This window comes from Oncorhynchus mykiss, unplaced genomic scaffold, assembly GCF_057628025.1.
Source record: "Oncorhynchus mykiss isolate SJ-2025 unplaced genomic scaffold, ASM5762802v1 scaffold98, whole genome shotgun sequence".
NCBI lineage: Eukaryota > Metazoa > Chordata > Actinopteri > Salmoniformes > Salmonidae > Oncorhynchus > Oncorhynchus mykiss.
The window spans coordinates 2,267,501-2,280,000 of NW_028322097.1; the positions used below are offsets into that span (position 1 = coordinate 2,267,501).

General features: G+C 51.4%; 1 protein-coding gene across 2 annotated transcripts in view; it reads left to right on the plus strand.

Annotated features, from left to right (window-relative positions):
• LOC110517682 (protein diaphanous homolog 3) overlaps positions 1 to 12,500 on the plus strand; it is a 269,486-nt gene that overhangs the window by 194,010 nt on the left and 62,976 nt on the right. For both annotated transcript variants that reach the window (XM_090228750.1, XM_090228751.1), the window contains exons 6-7: positions 6,232 to 6,306; positions 7,772 to 7,841. In XM_090228750.1, the coding sequence (XP_090084876.1) occupies positions 6,232 to 6,306; positions 7,772 to 7,841 (145 nt within the window). The remainder of the gene's footprint in view (positions 1 to 6,231; positions 6,307 to 7,771; positions 7,842 to 12,500) is intronic.

The following is a 12,500-nucleotide window of genomic DNA, read 5'->3' on the forward strand; positions in this document are numbered from 1 at the left end:
TAAGGAGACAGGTCTGGGGTCTGTGCTGAATGAGACAGGTCTGGTGTCTGTGTAGAATGAGACAGGTCTGGTGTCTGTGTAGAATGAGACAGGTCTGGTGTCTGTGTAGAATGAGACCGGTCTGGGGTCTGTGTTGAATGAGACAGGTCTGGGGTCTGTGTTAATGAGACAGGTCTGGGGTCTGTGTTGAATGTGAATGAGACAGGTCTGGGGTCTGTGCTGAATGAGACAGGTCTGGGGTCTGTGTTGAATGAGACAGGTCTGGTGTCTGTGTTGAATGAGACAGGTCTGGGGTCTGTGGTGAATGAGACAGGTCTGGGGTCTGTGTTGAATGTGAATGAGACAGGTCTGGGGTCTGTGTTGAATGTGAATGAGACAGGTCTGGGGTCTGTGTTAAGGAGACAGGTCTGGGGTCTGTGCTGAATGAGACAGGTCTGGTGTCTGTGTAGAATGAGACAAGTCTGGTGTCTGTGTAGAATGAGACAGGTCTGGGGTCTGTGTTGAATGAGACAGGTCTGGGGTCTGTGTTGAATGAGACAGGTCTGGGGTCTGTGTTGAATGTTAATGAGACAGGTCTGGGGTCTGTGTTGAATGTTAATGAGACAGGTCTGGGGTCTGTGTTGAATGAGACAGGTCTGGGGTCTGTGCTGAATGAGACAGGTCTGGGGTCTGTGTTAATGAGACAGGTCTGGGGTCTGTGCTGAATGAGACAGGTCTGGTGTCTGTGCTGAATGAGACAGGTCTGGTGTCTGTGTTGAATGAGACAGGTCTGGGGTCTGTGCTGAATGAGACAGGTATGGGGTCTGTGGTGAATGAGACAGGTCTGGGGTCTGTGGTGAATGAGACAGGTCTGGCGTCTGTGTTGAATGAGACAGGTCTGGGGTCTGTGGTGAATGAGACAGGTCTGGGGTCTGTGTTGAATGTGAATGAGACAGGTCTGGGGTCTGTGTTGAATGTGAATGAGACAGGTCTGGGGTCTGTGCTGAATGAGACAGGTCTGGGGTCTGTGCTGAATGAGACAGGTCTGGGGTCTGTGCTGAATGAGACAGGTCTGGGGTCTGTGTTGAATGAGACAGGTCTGGTGTCTGTGTTGAATGAGACAGGTCTGGGGTCTGTGTTGAATGAGACAGGTCTGGGGTCTGTGTTGAATGAGACAGGTCTGGGGTCTGTGCTGAATCAGACAGGTCTGGTGTCTGTGTTGAATGAGACAGGTCTGGGGTCTGTGCTGAATGAGACAGGTCTGGGGTCTGTGCTGAATGAGACAGGTTTGGTGTCTGTGGTGAATGAGACAGGTCTGGGGTCTGTGTTGAATGAGACAGGTCTGGGGTCTGTGTTGAATGAGACAGGTCTGGGTTCTGTGTTGAATGAGACAGGTCTGGGGTCTGTGTTGAATGTTAATGAGACAGGTCTGGGGAATGTGTTGAATGAGACAGGTCTGGGGTCTGTGTTGAATGAGACAGGTCTGGGGTCTGTGTTGAATGAGACAGGTCTGGGGTCTGTGTTGAATGAGACAGGTCTGGGGTCTGTGTTGAATGAGACAGGTCTGGGGTCTGTGTTGAATGAGACAGGTCTGGGGTCTGTGTTGAATGAGACATGTCTGGGGTCTGTGTTGAATGAGACAGGTCTGGGGTCTGTGTTGAATGAGACAGGTCTGGTGTCTGTGTTAATGAGACAGGTCTGGGGTCTGTGTTGAATGTTAATGAGACAGGTCTGGGGTCTGTGCTGAATGAGACAGGTCTGGGGTCTGTGTTGAATGAGACAGGTCTGGGGTCTGTGTTGAATGAGACAGGTCTGGGGTCTGTGCTGAATGAGACAGGTCTGGGGTCTGTGTTGAATGTAAATAAATATATTTATAATAAAATAATACTAATTAATAATGACAACAATCAGGATGTGCCAGTGGTGTTAATATAGATGGACAAACTCCATGCTTCTGTCTATGTATATTATATAGGGGTTTCATCAGCTGGGCGACAGCTCCTTAGTGCCCATTGGCTAGAAGAGTGGTCTAATATGAAAATCGATTTAACATCATTTTTGACCTAAATGTTATTTGGATAATTTCTGGAGATGGAAATTATATTTTAGATTGTGTCGTCATCAATGTTTATTTGGGTAGGAGCCCGGACTCCTTCATCAAGGGGACAGGAATTGGTTAAACTCTCAGTTTTAATACATGTACAGAATGATCCTCTTTCCCCAAAAGCATGATGGTCTTTCTGACTTGAAGAGGTTCACGTGGTGCCGGAATATCGATCTGTCAACCAGTTTGTCCTGGGATGATATTTAGTTGAGCTTTAAGGTGTATTGACACACCATCCAGATTGTCATTAATCACTGCACCAGGCTCAAAGGGTTGATCAATGTTATTGTTTTTTTTACCCATCGACCAATAGGAGCCCTTCTTTGCGAGGCGTTGTAAAACCTCCCTGGTCTTTGTGGTTGAGGGGGGGGGGGCTTAGGGGGGGGGGGGCTTAGGGTGGGGGGGGTGTGTTGGCCTTAAGGGGGGGAGGGGTGGTGGGGGGGGTGGGGGGCCTTAAGGGGGGAGGGGTGGGGGGCCTAAAGGGGGGGAGGGGTGGTGGGGGGGGGGTGGGGGGCCTTAAGGGGGAGGGGTGGGGGGCCTAAAGGGGGGGAGGGGTGGTGGGGGGGTGGGGGGCCTTAAGGGGGGAGGGGTGGGGGGCCTAAAGGGGGGGAGGGGTGGGGGGCTGATGGCCCTCTGGGGGGGTAGGTAGAAGGAGAGACTGATGGCCCTCTGGGGGGGTAGGTAGAAGGAGAGGCTGATGGCCCTCTGGGGGGTAGGTAGAAGGAGAGGCTGATGGCCCTCCCTCTGGGGGTGGAAGAAGAGGCTGATGGCCCTCTGGGGGGTAGGTAGAAGGAGAGGCTGATGGCCCTCCCTCTGGGGGTGGAAGAAGAGGCTGATGGCCCTCCCTCTGGAGGTGGAAGGAGAGGCTGATGGCCCGCCCTCTGGAGGTGGAAGGAGAGGCTGATGGCCCTCTCGGGGGTAGGTAGAAGGAGAGGCTGATGGCCCTCCCTCTGGGGGTGGAAGGAGAGACTGATGGCCCTCTGGGGGGGTAGGTAGAAGGAGAGGCTGATGGCCCTCTGGGGGGTAGGTAGAAGGAGAGGCTGATGGCCCGCCCTCTGGGGGTGGAAGGAGAGACTGATGGCCCTCTGGGGGGTAGGTAGAAGGAGAGGCTGATGGCCCTCCCTCTGGGGGTGGAAGGAGAGACTGATGGCCCTCTGGGGGGGTAGGTAGAAGGAGAGACTGATGGCCCTCTGGGGGGTAGGTAGAAGGAGAGGCTGATGGCCCTCCCTCTGGGGGGGAGTAGGTAGAAGGAGAGGCTGATGGCCCTCTGGGGGGGTAGGTGGAAGGAGAGGCTGATGGCCCTCTGGGGGGGTAGGTGGGAGGAGAGGCTGATGGCCCTCCTTCTGGTGGGGTAGGTAGAAGGAGAGGCTGATGGCCCTCTCTCTGGGGGGTAGGTAGAAGGAGAGGCTGATGGCCCTCCCTCTGGGGGGGAGTAGGTAGAAGGAGAGGCTGATGGCCCTCCCTCTGGGGGGGGGTAGGTAGAAGGAGAGGCTGATGGCCCTCCCTCTGGGGGGGTAGGTGGAAGGAGAGGCTGATGGCCCTCCCTCTGGGGGGGTAGGTGGAAGGAGAGGCTGATGTCCCTCCCTCTGGGGGGGTCGGTAGAAGGAGAGGCTGATGGCCCTCCCTCTGGGTGGGGGGGTCGGTAGAAGGAGAGTCTGATGGCCCTCCCTCTGGGTGGGGGGGTAGGTAGAAGGAGAGTCTGATGGCCCTCCCTCTGGGGGGGTAGGTAGAAGGAGAGGCTGATGGCCCTCCCTCTGAGGGGGGTAGGTGGAAGGAGAGGCTGATGATAGAGGGAGGGATGGAGATCAGATTCCTCCTCGTAGCAGGGAGAGTAAAGTGTCTGCTGCTGATTCCGTTCCTCCAACACTCGATCCTTCGCTCTGTTGATTTATCCATTACTGGCCCTTCTCCTTGACCTGATTCAGGGCCCGAGGAAATAAAACAATTCAACGCCTCCTGTTATGTCAGAAGTCCTATGTTTTTTTAATGAAACATCAATATTGTAATTAGCGTATTTTCCTTCATGTGCGTCATTAAATGTAGATTCACATTCTGCTCTGTTCTGTCCGCTCCTCTCCTCTCCTCTCCTCTCCTCTCCTCTCCTCTCCTCTCCTCTCCTCTCCGCTCCTCTCCTCTCCTCTCCTCTCCTCTCCTCTCCTCTCCTCTCCTCTCCTCTCCTCTCCTCTCCGCTCCTCTCCTCTCCTCTCCTCTCCTCTCCTCTCCTCTCCTCTCCTCTCCTCTCCTCTATTTCCCATTTCTATTTCTGTGGACATAATTGCCGCTGCTCTCCATATATCAGGTTGTTAGAATCAGACTTAAAGACCTCCGGGGCTGAAAGGGACAGAGCTCACACTGCCATCACGTCTGAAAGGGACAGAGCTCACACTGTGCCATCACGTCTGAAAGGGACAGAGCTCACACTGCCATCACGTCTGAAAGGGACAGAGCTCACACTGCCATCACGTCTGAAAGGGACATAGCTCACACTGTGCCATCACGTCTGAAAGGGACAGAGCTCACACTGCCATCACGTTTGTTGTTGAAGGTTTGAAGCGCCGGGGTAAATCCTCTGTGAGAAGTTGAAAGTGACATGAAAGAAGTATGGATCAGCCTCCTAGCAGGCAGGATTATGTCTGTCTGTACTTCCTGTCTGTCCTCCCCTCAGCTCTGAAACCCTCTGAATCACACATGATATTCCGGCTCAAACAGCCTAAGCTATGTGTAATAAACAACTTAGAGAAATAACAGCTTTGGGAATTCATCTATTTTCTCCTCGATCTTAGACGAGGGAATAGCATTATTATTATTAGACGTGTCGCCCCACAGGGGGATTGAGGGGCTAAAAGGAGAGAGAGGTTTTTTTGTTGTTTTACTTTTGAAGGAGATGTGATTTTAAAATGGACTCCGATCAGCCCTGTTTTAGTCCATTCAGTGTTTCGACTATCGGTTCCGTCGGGAGGAGTTCTCCCTCCGCCTGTCTGAATGTGCTGACGTTTTTAATAGGTTATAAAAACACACACAGGCCAGCCACTCCAGGGACGTTTGGCTTTCATCGCGTTTTTAACATGGCGTCCCAGCTCTCTAGTCTAGTATGGATCCAGCTCTCTAGTCTAGTATGGATCCAGCTCTCTAGTCTAGTATGGATCCAGCTCTCTAGTCTAGTATGGATCCAGCTCTCTAGTCTAGTATGGATCCAGCTCTCTAGTCTAGTATGGATCCAGCTCTCTAGTCTAGTCTGGATCCAGCTCTCTAGTCTAGTATGGATCCAGCTCTCTAGTCTAGTATGGATCCAGCTCTCTAGTCTAGTATGGATCCAGCTCTCTAGTCTAGTATGGATCCAGCTCTCTAGTCTAGTATGGATCCAGCTCTCTAGTCTAGTATGGATCCAGCTCTCTAGTCTAGTCTGGATAGGTAGGTAGGGCTTGTGTCCCAAATGGAACCTTTCTGTTCTGTGTAGTGCACTCGTTGAGACCAGATACAGTTATCATCTAGTCCAGTTGTTCCCAAGCAGGGGGTACTCGGGGGTACTTGGTCTATCCTCAGGGGGTACCAGGATCCCTGGGGGTACTTGGTCTATCTACACAGGTACTAGGATCCCTGGGGGTACTTGGTCTATCTACACGGGTACTAGGATCCCTGGGGGTACTTGGTCTATCTACACGGGTACTAGGATCCCTGGGGGTACTTGGTCTATCTACACGGGTACTAGGATCCCTGGGGGTACTTGGTCTATCTACACGGGTACCAGGATCCCTGGGGGTACTTGGTCTATCTACACGGGTACTAGGATCCCTGGGGGTACTTGGTCTATCTACACGGGTACTAGGATCCCTCGGGGTACTTGGTCTATCTATAGGGGGTACTAGGATCCCCGGAGGTACCTGGCCTATCCTCAGGGGGTACTAGGATCCCTGGGGGTACTTGGTCTATCCTCAGGGGGTACTTGAAGACTCATGAGACCGTAGGGTTCCTGGTAAAATCCACATGAGGGGGAACATCAGGGGTACTCTGGGCAGAGCAGAATTCAGTTGGTGGTACAGTAGCCTCTGGTCTCGTCCATTCAGTGACCAATAGATGAGTTTTAAAACGACCACTTTGGATAAAAATAGGTCTATTTATTTATGAGCTGTTTTTCCTTCTCCCCCCAGCTGGGTGCAGAGTTTTGGCCACGAGGGTCTGGGACTGCTGCTAGACATTCTGGAGAAGCTGCTTCACAAGAAACAGTAAGGACACACACACCGTATGCTCACACACACACACACACACACACACACACACACGGGCGGATAAACACACAGACACACACACACACACACACACACACAGACACACAGATGAACACACACACACACACGGGCGGATGAACGCACACACACACACACACACACACACGGGCGGATGAACGCACACATACACACACACACACACACACACACACACACACACACACACGGGCGGATGAACACACACACACACACACACGGGCGGATGAACACACACACACACACACGGGCGGATGAACGGACAAACACACTGACTGCATTTACTCAATGTAGAAACATCACATGTTCAATATAAATGTTCATCTCATCTCTACTCCATTTATCTCTCTACCTCTCTCCCTCTCCCTCCCTCCCTCCCTCCCTCTCTCTCTCTCTCTACCTCTCTCTCCCTCACACTCTCTCTACCTCCCTCTACCTCCCTCTACCTCTCCCTCCCTCTCTCTCTCTACCTCTCTCCGCCTCCCTCTACCTCCCTCTACCTCTCTCTCTCTACCTCTCTCCGCCTCCCTCTACCTCCCTCTACCTCTCTCTACCTCCCTCTCTCTCCCTCTACCTCTCTCTCTCTCCACCTCTCTCTACCTCCCTCTCTCTCTACCTCTCTCTACCTCTCCCTCCCTCTCTCTCCTACGCACTCTCTCTCCCGCTTTCGTGCTCTCCTGCGCCCTTCCTCTCTCTCCTGCGCCCTTCCTCTCTCTCCTGCGCCCTCCTTCTACCTCTCTCCCTCTACCTCCCTCTACCTCTCTCTCCCTCTACCTCTCTCTCCCTCTACCTCTCTCTACCTCTCTCTACCTCCCTCTACCTCTCTCTACCTCCCTCTACCTCCCTCTACCTCCCTCTACCTCCCTCTACCTCCCTCTACCTCTCTCTACCTCTCTCTACCTCCCTCTACCTCTCTCTACCTCCCTCTACCTCTCTCCGCCTCCCTCTACCTCCCTCTACCTCCCTCTACCTCCCTCTACCTCCCTCTACCTCCCTCTACCTCCCTCTACCTCCCTCTACCTCTCTCTACCTCTCTCTACCTCTCTCTACCTCTCTCTACCTCCCCGTACCTCTCTCCACCTCCCCCTACCTCTCTCTACCTCTACCTCTTACCTCTTCTCTGTCTCTCTCTCTACTCTCAATTCAATTCAAGGGGCTTTATTGGCATGGGAAACGTGTTAACATTGCCAAAGCAAGTGCTGACTCTCTGTCTGTTGTCTCTGTAGCCAGGATAAACATGACAAGAAGCTACTCTCTCTGTCTGTTGTCTCTGTAGCCAGGATAAACCTGACAAGAAGCTACTCTCTCTGTCTGTTGTCTCTGTAACCAGGATAAACCTGACAAGAAGCTACTCTCTCTGTCTGTTGTCTCTGTAGCCAGGATAAACCTGACAAGAAGCTACTCTCTCTGTCTGTTGTCTCTGTAGCCAGGACAAACCTGACAAGAAGAGCCAGCATAAAGTCATCCAGTGCCTCAAAGCCTTCATGAACAACAAGGTAATGTAGCCAATCCTTCATGAACAACGAGGTAATGTAGCCAATCCTTCATGAACAACAAGTTAATGTAGCTAATCCTTCATGGACAACAAGGTAATGTAGCTAATCCTTCATGGACAACAAGGTAATGTAGCTAATCCTTCATGGACAACAAGGTAATGTAGCCAATCCTTCATGAACAATGAGGTAATGTAGCCAATCCTTCATGAACAACAAGGTAATGTAGCCAATCCTTCATGAACAATGAGGAAATGTAGCTAATCCTTCATGAACAATGAGGTAATGTAGCCAATCCTTCATGAACAACAAGGTAATGTAGCTAATCCTTCATGAACAACAAGGTAATGTAGCCAATCCTTCATGAACAACGAGGTAATGTAGCCAATCCTTCATGAACAACAAGGTAATGTAGCTAATCCTTCATGAACAACAAGGTAATGTAGCCAATCCTTCATGAACAACAAGGTAATGTCTGGGAGAGGAGGAATGTGTCCCACTGCTGAATTGGTTCTGGTACTTCCTGTCCCTTCTGGGAGAGGAGAAATGTGTCCCACTGCTGAGTTGGTTCTGGTACTTCCTGTCCCTTCTGGGAGAGGAGGAATGTGTCCCACTGCTGAATTGGTTCTGGTACTTCCTGTCCCTTCTGAGAGAGGAGGAATGTGTCCCACTGCTGAATTGGTTCTGGTACTTCCTGTCCCTTCTGGGAGAGGAGGAATGTGTCCCACTGCTGAATTGGTTCTGGTACTTCCTGTCCCTTCTGGGAGAGGAGGAATGTGTCCCACTGCTGAGTTGGTTCTGGTACTTCCTGTCCCTTCTGGGAGAGGAGGAATGTGTCCCACTGCTGAGTTGGTTCTGGTACTTCCTGTCCCTTCTGGGAGAGGAGGAATGTGTCCCACTGCTGAGTTGGTTCTGGTACTTCCTGTCCCTTCTGGGAGAGGAGAAATGTGTCCCACTGCTGAGTTGGTTCTGGTACTTCCTGTCCCTTCTGGGAGAGGAGGAATGTGTCCCACTGCTGAATTGGTTCTGGTACTTCCTGTCCCTTCTGGGGGAGGATGAATGTGTCCCACTGCTGAGTTGGTTCTGGTACTTCCTGTCCCTTCTGGGAGAGGAGAAATGTGTCCCACTGCTGAGTTGGTTCTGGTACTTCCTGTCCCTTCTGGGAGAGGAGGAATGTGTCCCACTGCTGAATTGGTTCTGGTACTTCCTGTCCCTTCTGGGAGAGGAGGAATGTGTCCCACTGCTGAGTTGGTTCTGGTACTTCCTGTCCCTTCTGGGAGAGGAGGAATGTGTCCCACTGCTGAGTTGGTTCTGGTACTTCCTGTCCCTTCTGGGAGAGGAGGAATGTGTCCCACTGCTGAGTTGGTTCTGGTACTTCCTGTCCCTTCTGGGAGAGGAGAAATGTGTCCCACTGCTGAATTGGTTCTGGTACTTCCTGTCCCTTCTGGGAGAGGAGGAATGTGTCCCACTGCTGAATTGGTTCTGGTACTTCCTGTCCCTTCTGGGAGAGGAGAAATGTGTCCCACTGCTGAGTTGGTTCTGCTACTTCCTGTCCCTTCTGGGAGAGGGGAAATGTGTCCCACTGCTGAATTGGTTCTGGTACTTCCTGTCCCTTCTGGGAGAGGAGGAATGTGTCCCACTGCTGAATTGGTTCTGGTACTTCCTGTCCCTTCTGAGAGAGGAGGAATGTGTCCCACTGCTGAATTGGTTCTGGTACTTCCTGTCCCTTCTGGGAGAGGAGAAATGTGTCCCACTGCTGAATGGGTTCTGGTACTTCCTGTCCCTTCTGGGAGAGGAGGAATGTGTCCCACTGCTGAATTGGTTCTGGTACTTCCTGTCCCTTCTGGGAGAGGAGAAATGTGTCCCACTGCTGAATGGGTTCTGGTACTTCCTGTCCCTTCTGGGAGAGGAGGAATGTGTCCCACTGCTGAATTGGTTTTGGTACTTCCTGTCCCTTCTGGGAGAGGAGAAATGTGTCCCACTGCTGAATGGGTTCTGGTACTTCCTGTCCCTTCTGGGAGAGGAGAAATGTGTCCCACTGCTGAATGGGTTCTGGTACTTCCTGTCCCTTCTGGGAGAGGAGAAATGTGTCCCACTGCTGAATGGGTTCTGGTACTTCCTGTCCCTTCTGGGAGAGGAGAAATGTGTCCCACTGCTGAGTTGGTTCTGGTACTTCCTGTCCCTTCTGGGAGAGGAGGAATGTGTCCCACTGCTGAATTGGTTCTGGTACTTCCTGTCCCTTCTGGGGGAGGAGGAATGTGTCCCACTGCTGAATTGGTTCTGGTACTTCCTGTCCCTTCTGGGAGAGGAGAAATGTGTCCCACTGCTGAATTGGTTCTGGTACTTCCTGTCCCTTCTGGGAGAGGAGGAATGTGTCCCACTGCTGAATTGGTTCTGGTACTTCCTGTCCCTTCTGGGAGTATTCAGACTCTTTGACCTATTTCACGTTTTGCTGTTAAAACCTACATTCAAAATGGCTTAAATAAAATATCTCACCCATCTATACACAATACACCATAGTAACAAAGTGAACATTTCTAGGTAAATGTTCGCACATTTATTGAACATGAAATACAGGAAGTGTTTTTACGTAAGTCTTCACACCCCTGAGTCGATACGTTGTGGAAACACATTCGGCAGCCATTTGCCTCTTTCTGGGTCAAGTCTTGGAGATGTTTTTCACACCTGGTGAATGCAACGTTCTTCCAGCTCTGTCAAATGGGCGCTTGTTCATCGCTAGGCAACCGTGTTCAGGTTTGGCCACAGATTTTCAAGTAGATTCACAGTGGGTTCAGAAAGTATTCAGACCCTCTTGATTTTTTTCCACATTTTGTTACGTTACAGCCTCATTCTAAAATGGGTTAAATAGATTTTTTCCCCTCATCAATCTACACAAAATTCCTCATAATGAATGTAAAAATAGGTTTTTAGAGTTGTTTTGCTAATTTATTAAGAATTTAATACAAAATATCACATTTGCATAAGTATTCAGACCCTTTACGTTCAGAGACTTGTCCCGATGCCACTCCTGCGTTGTCTTGGCTGTGTGCTTAGGGTCGTTGTCCTGTTGGAAGGTGAACCTTCACCCCAGTCTGAGGGCTCTGGAGCAGGTTTTCATTAAGGATCTCTCTGTTCTTTGCTCCGTTCATCTTTACCTCCATCATGACTAGTCTCCCAGTTCCCCACAGCATGATGCTGCCACCACCATGCTTCACCGTAGGGATGGTGCCAGGTTTCCTCCATCATGACCAGTCTCCCAGTCCTTCACAGAATGATGCTGCCACCACCATGCTTCACGACAAAAGGCCAACCTGGACGAGAGTCATGACGACCAAAAGGTCAACCTGGACGAGAGTCATGACGACCAAAAGGTCAACCTGGACGAGAGTCATGACGACCAAAAGGTCAACCTGGACGAGAGTCATGACGACCAAAAGGTCAACCTGGACGAGAGTCATGACGACCAAAAGGTCAACCTGGACGAGAGTCATGGCGACCAAAAGGTCAACCTGGACGAGAGTCATGACGACCAAAAGGTCAACCTGGACGAGAGTCATGACGACCAAAAGGTCAACCTGGACGACAGTCATGACGACCAAAAGATCAACCTGGACGAGAGTCATGACGACCAAAAGGCCAACCTGGACGAGAGTCATGACGACCAAAAGGTCAACCTGGACGAGAGTCATGACGACCAAAAGGTCAACCTGGACGAGAGTCATGACGACCAAAAGGTCAACCTGGACGAGAGTCATGACGACCAAAAGGTCAACCTGGACGAGAGTCATGACGACCAAAAGGTCAACCTGGACGAGAGTCATGATGATAACCTGGACGAGAGTCATGACGACAACCTGGACGAGAGTCATGACGACAACCTGGACGAGAGTCATGACGACGACCTGGACGAGAGTCATGACGACGACCTGGACGAGAGTCATGATGACGACCTGGACGAGAGTCATGATGACGACCTGGACGAGAGTCATGACGACCAAAAGGTCAACCTGGACGAGAGTCATGATGACAACCTGGACGAGAGTCATGATGACGACCTGGACGAGAGTCATGATGACCAAAAGGTCAACCTGGACTAGAGTCATGATGACGACCTGGACGAGAGTCATGACGACCAAAAGGTCAACCTGGACGAGAGTCATGATGACAACCTGGACGAGAGTCATGCCGACCAAAAGGTCATCCTGGACGAGAGTCATGATGACGACCTGGACGAGAGTCATGACGACCAAAAGGTCAACCTGGACGAGAGTCATGACGACGACCTGGACGAGAGTCATGACGACGACCTGGACGAGAGTCATGACGACGACCTGGACGAGAGTCATGACGACGACCTGGACGAGAGTCATGACGACGACCTGGACGAGAGTCATGACGACGACCTGGACGAGAGTCATGATGACCAAAAGATCAACCTGGACTAGAGTCATGATGACGACCTGGACGAGAGTCATGACGACCAAAAGGTCAACCTGAACGAGAGTCATGATGACGACCTGGACGAGAGTCATGACGACGACCTGGACGAGAGTCATGACGACGACCTGGACGAGAGTCATGACGACGACCTGGACGAGAGTCATGATGACGACCTGGACGAGAGTCATGATGACGACCTGGACGAGAGTCATGACGACGACC